Source organism: Euleptes europaea, chromosome 19 (assembly GCF_029931775.1).
Source record: "Euleptes europaea isolate rEulEur1 chromosome 19, rEulEur1.hap1, whole genome shotgun sequence".
NCBI classification, from domain to species: domain Eukaryota; kingdom Metazoa; phylum Chordata; class Lepidosauria; order Squamata; family Sphaerodactylidae; genus Euleptes; species Euleptes europaea.
The window spans coordinates 10267852-10274599 of NC_079330.1; the positions used below are offsets into that span (position 1 = coordinate 10267852).

The 6748-nt window shown below is 52.5% G+C and overlaps 1 protein-coding gene across 1 annotated transcript; it reads left to right on the forward strand.

Annotated features, from left to right (window-relative positions):
• Positions 1 to 219: 219 nt before the first annotated feature.
• On the forward strand, positions 220 to 1657 carry C1QB (complement C1q B chain). The gene is made up of 2 exons (XM_056865276.1): positions 220 to 391; positions 1081 to 1657. Exons 1-2 carry the CDS (start codon positions 220 to 222, stop codon positions 1653 to 1655), a joined length of 747 nt encoding a protein of 248 aa, XP_056721254.1. The 3' UTR covers positions 1656 to 1657.
• Positions 1658 to 6748: the final 5091 nt, after the last annotated feature.

The following is a 6748-nucleotide window of genomic DNA, read 5'->3' on the forward strand; positions in this document are numbered from 1 at the left end:
ACTCTATGGCATTGAAGTCCCTCCCCTCCCCAAACCCTGCCTCCTCAGGTTCCACCCCCAAAACCTCCCGCCGATGGCAAAGAGGGATCTGGCAATCCTACTCCCCAGGCTTCACCCTCAAATCTCCAGGGATTTCCCAATCAAGAGTTGGCAACCCTATCAATGCAAGTATTTCCTGATTACTGATGACCTTCTCTTCTTTCCCTTTCCCCTTCCAGGATGCTGAGGACCAAAGAGATTGTCTGTCTGGTGCTGGTGTGCCTGCCGGCAGCCTGGCTGGCCAGTGCCAGCAGTTGCCAGGGACCTGCACTCATTCCTGGGATCCCTGGTATGCCTGGCCCCCCAGGTGCCAACGGCCAAGATGGAGTAGACGGGCCCAAGGGCGAACGAGGTAAGAGGGCTGTGGATTGCCCAGCATGAAATGAGAGTTTGCTAGGGTTGCCAGCTCCAGGTTGGAAAATACCTGGAGATTTTGGGGGTGGAGCCTGAGGAGAGGGTGGGGTTTGGGGAGGGGAGGGACTTCCATGCCATAGTGTCCAATTGCTAGGGTTCCCAGGTCCCTCCGCGCCGCTGGCAGGAGGTTTTTGGGGCAGGCCATAAGGAAGGTGGGATTTGGGGAGGGATTTCAATACCATAGAGTCCAATTGCCAAAGCAGCCATTTTCTCCAGGTGAACTGATCTCTATTGGCTGGAGATCGGTTGCAATAGCAGGAGATCTCCAGCCAGTACCTGGAGGTTGGCAACCCTACCAATTGCCAAAGCTGTCATTTTCTCCAGGGGAACTGATCTCTGTTGCCTGGAGGTCAGTTGTAATAGCAGGAGATCTCCAGCCACCACCCGGAGGTTGGCAACCCTAGAGATTGCCCCAGAGGGTCCTTACATGAGCTGCTGGGCAGCTCTCCCATTCTTGGTGGGAGTAGATAAGCCAGAAGTCTGTGGTTGGGTGGGGACCTTCTGGAAGGGTCGTGGCCCTCAGCAGATACCCCTCCTAGCTGACACTTCGCTCAGCCCTTACTGACCATTCAGTCCTTTGCCTCATCTCTTCCTGTTCTTCTCCATCTTCCTTCTTCCCTTCCTTAGGTCCTCCCGGGAGGTCTGATGACCTCAGAGACGTCGGGGAAAAAGGAGACCCTGGGGAGGACGGCCATCCGGGGAAAGTTGGCCCCAAAGGCCCAGCAGGCTCCAAAGGTCCCCCTGGCCCACTAGGGCCCCGCGGTCCCAAAGGAATGTCCGGAGACTACAAGACCACTCTCAAGTCAGCCTTCTCGGCCGCCAGGGGGGTCTCCATGTTGCCACGGCGCGGGCAGCCCGTCCGCTTCGACCGGGTCCTCGTCAACGTGAACCGTCACTACGAGAACCGCTACGGCCGCTTCACCTGCGAGATGCCGGGCCTTTACTACTTCACCTACCACGTCACCTCCCGGGGCAACCTCTGTGTCCACATCAAGAAAGGGCAGGGCAGCCGGGGCGAGAAGGTGGTGGGCTTCTGCGACTACGTCCACAACACCTTCCAGGCCACCACGGGGGGCGTGGTGCTCCGCATGGCAGCGGGCGAGTCCGTCTGGCTGGAGCCGACCGAGAAGAATTCGCTGATCGGGGGGACGGAGGGAGCCGACAGCATCTTCTCGGGCTTCCTGCTCTTCCCCGACGCCTGAGCAGATCCTGGACCATGTGGGCCGCTTGCCACTAGCCAGACTCTATCGCTGACCTGGCTGTGCCTTGTGGAAGATGCCCGTCGGCTCTAGAACTCAGGACCTTGGAGCATCAGCGCCCGCCACTTCTCCAGGACACCCCGACTCTTGTCCATTCCCACATGCTTTCCACCATCACTCTTGCCCTGTAGCACCAGGCCTGTCTTCAAAATAAATAAACATGTGCTTTGAGGAATGAGTTTCTCCTGGCTCGCCAATTCGTGTCTCATTCTCCCAGCAAAGAGCTGGGGAATCATTTACATCGCTTATTCACGTCTCAGTTTTAGCCTCACAACAGTCCTGCATGGCCAGCTCAGTCTATATTCGCGGTGCTTCCATACAGTTGGAAGGGCCACCAGGGTCATATAGTCCAACCCCCTGCACAATGCAGGAAATTCCAAACTACCTCCCCCCCACACCCCCAGTGACCCCTACCCCATGCCCAGAAGGTGGCCAAGATGCCCCCCCTCTCATGATCTGCCAAAGGTCATAGAATCAGCATTGCTGACAGATGGCCATCTAGCCTCAGCTTAAAAACCTCCAGGGAAGGAGTACTTACCACCTCCCAAGGAAGCCTGTTCCACCGAGGTACCACTCTAACTGTTAGAAAGTTCTTCCTGATGTCTAGACGGAAACTCTTTTGATTTAATTTCAACCTGTTGGTTCTGGTCTGACCTTCTGGGGCAACAGAAAACAACTCGGCACCCTCCTCTATATGACAGCCCTTCAAGTACTTGAAGATGGTTATCACATCCCTTCTCAGTCTTCTCCTCTGCAGGCTAAACATACTCAGCTCCTTCAACCTTTCAGTGCACTTTGAAATTTGATTTTCCTGAGTGAGATGGCAGAACCCATTGCCAGGTACCCCCCTGGCCACTGGCGGGGGATGGGGGTAGGGTTGCCAGACCCAGGCTGGGAAGCTGCTGGAGATTTGGGGATGGAGCTTGGGGAGGACAGGGACCTCAGTGGGATACAATCCCATAGAGTCCAATTGCCAAAGCAGCCATTTTCCCAAGGGGAACTGATCTCTGCAGTCTGGAATCATAGAATCACAGAATCATAGAGTTGGAAGGGACCACCAGGGTCATCTAGTCCAACCCCCTGCACAATGCAGGAAATTCACAACTACCTCCACTCCTCACACCCTACTTCCTGCCCAGAAAATGGCCAAGATGCTCTCACTCTCATCATCTGCTTAATGTAATAGAATCAGCATTGCTGACAGATGGTCATCTAGCCTCTGCTTAAAAACCTCCAGATGAGCTGTAAATCCGGGAGATTCCCCAGGTCCCAGCTGGAGCCTGAAATCCCTAATCAAAATAATTAATACCCCCCCCCCAGTACACACACACCTTTGGCTTCTACCCTGCACCCTCCTGAACAGGTAAGCAAGGAGAGACTGGGAACTTTATAAAAGCCCAGGAATAAGCCAAGCACAGGGCTACTCTGCATTGCTACCTGCCCAAATCTTCAGGAATTGCCCAACCCGGAGCTGTCATCCCTACGAGTGAGCCTCTCTGTGTACCCTGGACGTCTGAGCCTGTCACACAGATAGGGTCATAAAAACAGTGTCCCAGCTTTACTAAGGTTGCACCCGTTTTGGTTCAGGGCTTAGATGGAGGGACTGTGATCTCTTTCACCAAAGACTTTATTTCTCCTTCTCAAGTGAGTAATATTGCCGTAGACCACAAGGGGGCAGCAGACACCCAGAGATTGCCCAGCTTACCTATCAAAAGGGTTTGGGGCAGCTGAATGCAGCTAAGTCCTAAAGTTTTCCCCTATAGCCATGGGAGAGGAATAGGGTTGCCAGGTCCCTCTTCGCCACTGGCGGGAGGTTTTCGGGGCGGAGCCCGAGGAGGGCGGGGTTTGGGGAGGGGAGGGACTTCAATGCCATAGAATCCAATTGCCATTTTCTCCAGGTGAACTGATCTCTATCTGCTGGAGATCAGTTGTAACAGCAGGAGATCTCCAGCTAGTGCCTGGAGGTTGTCAACCCTAGAGAGGAAGCATGATTCTGACATCTTGGGGAGGAGCATAACAACAACCACAGCTGCAGCCATAGCCATGGGACAACCTTAGGGTTGCCAACCTCCAGTTGGTGGCTGGAGATCTCCTGCTATTACAACTGATCTCCAGCCGATAGAGATCAGTTCCCCGGGGAAAATGGCCGCTTTGACAATTGGACTCTAGGGCATTGAAGTCCCTTCCCTCTCCAAACCCTGCCCTCCTCAGGCCCGCCCCCCAAATCTCCCCTCGAACTGACAGCCCTACTGGCAACCCTAGACAACCTACACTTTACAAGTATATTCCCTGAATTTTCAAACAAGAGTTTGTTAAAAGTAAGTTTCTATGTATATTCGAGGAGCTATAAGGGCAACCGTGCCCATCGTCTGGTTTATTTATGTAAAAGGTTTACATTCTGCACTCTAAATATTTTTGTAAGTCCTTTTTCATCAGCTCACAACAGCCATGAAAACCAATCAAGCAGAGGCTGAAAATAGATTGGGGGGGGGGGGGAATCACTAAATGAGCGACGCAACCAGGAATTAATGCAGCAATTTTTAAAAAGAGGAGAAAATAGGCAACGTACAAACAATGGCAGACAAACAAGCAAAGGAGGAGCAAATGTTCCCAATTTCACTTCTCTGTATGTTTGTTTCTATTTTTGTCAATGGCTCTCTGCTTATACAGCGGGCAGGGTTTATATGCAGGGTGCTGATTTCTTGATAGCAGATAGTACTGGGGAAAGGGGGGGTAGGGTTGCCAACCTCCAGGCAGTAGCTGGAGAGCTCCTGCTATTACAACTGATCTCCAGCTGATCGAGATCAGTTCTCCTGGAGAAAATGGCCACTTTGGCAATTGGACTCTATGGCATTGAAGTCCCTCCCCTCCCCAATCCCCTCCCTTCTCAGGCCCCACCCCCAAAAATCTCCAGGTATTTCCCAACCCAGAGCTGGTGACCCTAAAGGGGACGACGACATTTAAATATATCATGGATGGATGATAGTAATATATGAACCACATTTTCAATATCCGGGAAATAATTCTTGAAATTTATGTTTAGATTCATAATAATAATCATTACTTTACATTTCTTATTTTATCCTCCTTTATTCTGTAATATTGTACAACATTTATTATTAGGGTTGCCAGTCTCCAGGTACTAGCTGGAGATCTCCTGCTATTACAACTGATCTCCAGCCAATAGAGATCAGTTCCCCTGGAGAAAAGGGCCGCTTTGGCCATTGGACTCTATGACATTGAAGTCCCTCCCCTGCCCAAACCCTGTTACATCTAGGGTAAACCTAGATGTAACAGTATTGTGCCGGGAGCCTGCATGAGGGGGAATTGCTCTCCCTTTCCTGCTTCTGCCCACTGACCATCAGCTGGTCAGCGGCCAGCCTGGTTGATTGGCGGACAACCGGGCAGTTGAGAACCCTACATGATACCCTGTTGAGGCCCCTCCCCAGGCTCCAAAACTCCAGCAATTCCCCAGTCTGGAGTTGGCAACCCTAGGGGTCATAGCCAAAGGCTTCTCCCACGCTTGTTCCCATAATAGCAAACTATGGTTTGTTGTGATATGTCAGCTAGGCCTGAGCATGAAGTAGGGTTGCCCAGGCCTCTCCGGCCAGCAGAGGAGGAGGAGGGGGTAGGGTTGCCAGATCCAGGTTGGGAAACTCCTGGAGATTTCAGGGATGGAGCCTGGGGAAGACAGGGACCTCAGTGGGATACAACGCGATGGAGTCCATCGTCCAAAGCATCCATGTTCTCCAGGAGAACTGATCTCTGTAGTCTGGAGATGAGGTGAAGTTCCAGGGGATCCACAGGTCCCACCTGGAGGCTGGCATCTCTAGCACAAAGCCAGGCACTGAGAGGTTAATTCCTGGGCGAAACCCCTCTCCCAAACAAACACGCAGCGCCTCTTCCTTATGAAAAGGAGGCTTTGTGGGCCGAAAGCCGAGCGCTCCCCCCTCCCACCGCTCTGAGAACGAGCACAACGGTGTTCCAGATATTAAATTACTCATAAAATATTTGCCCCGTCCCCGAGGCGGTTCAGCAGCCCTTGCCGGCCAATGCCAGCCCGCATCTGCGTGTCACCTCTTGCCCCAGGTCAATCGTGCCATTTGAAAGCGACGTCTTAGGAGGAAACGGATTCCAGCCAAAGTCAGCTTCACGTGGGGGCGTTCTGGGGAAGGGGAAAAGCAAAGCTGGGGGACGATCCTGGGGGACGATCCCTCGACGCCAGCGCCTTGGGCCTTTCGCCCTTCCGCGTCGGCCCCATTGGCATGTTTTTGGGGGCGCCCCATGCGCGGATGCTTCTGCGCCGCTGTCGGCCATGCTCCCTGGCTAAAGCCTTCGCCCCTGGTAAAGTCACTGCTTTGCCAGGTTGATACTTGCATACACATTCTGTATGGGAGACCAATAGGTAGGGTTGCCAACCTCCAGGTACTAGCTGGAGATCTCTTGCTATTACAACTGATCTCCAGCCGATAGAGGTCAGTTCACCTGGAGAAAATGGGCACTTTGGCAACTGGACTCTACGGCATTGAAGTCCCCCCCTCCAAACCCTGCCCTCCTCAGGCTCCACCCCAAAAACTTCCCACCAGTGGCAAAGAGGGACCTGGCAACCCTAAACACAGCCCAGTGTAGAACAACCTTCAGGGACCCCAACTAGAGGGCTTTATAATTTGAAATTTATTTAACACCCTACACTCATGCCTGGGCTGGTATATCGTTGTCTGCATATGTTGAGATATTTGTAAATACTGGTGTATGCATTATATGGGTTTTAGTTGACCCCTGGTGAATCCCTGATGGCCGAAACGCGTCTGGTTTAGGCCTGTCGACCTTATAAGACGCCATTGTGCCATGTTTTATCATTTTTAATGTTCTTAATCCACCTAAAAGAGCACGGGTCATCGGCAGCTCTTTCTTCCATCTTGAGCCGCTTGCAAAAACTGGATTCCAGAAGTAATACAATAAGAGCGTGTAGGGTGCGCTCACCCTCTATACCTAGGTCTAAACTTGCCGCGATCCCTCCCAATGAACTTTGATTT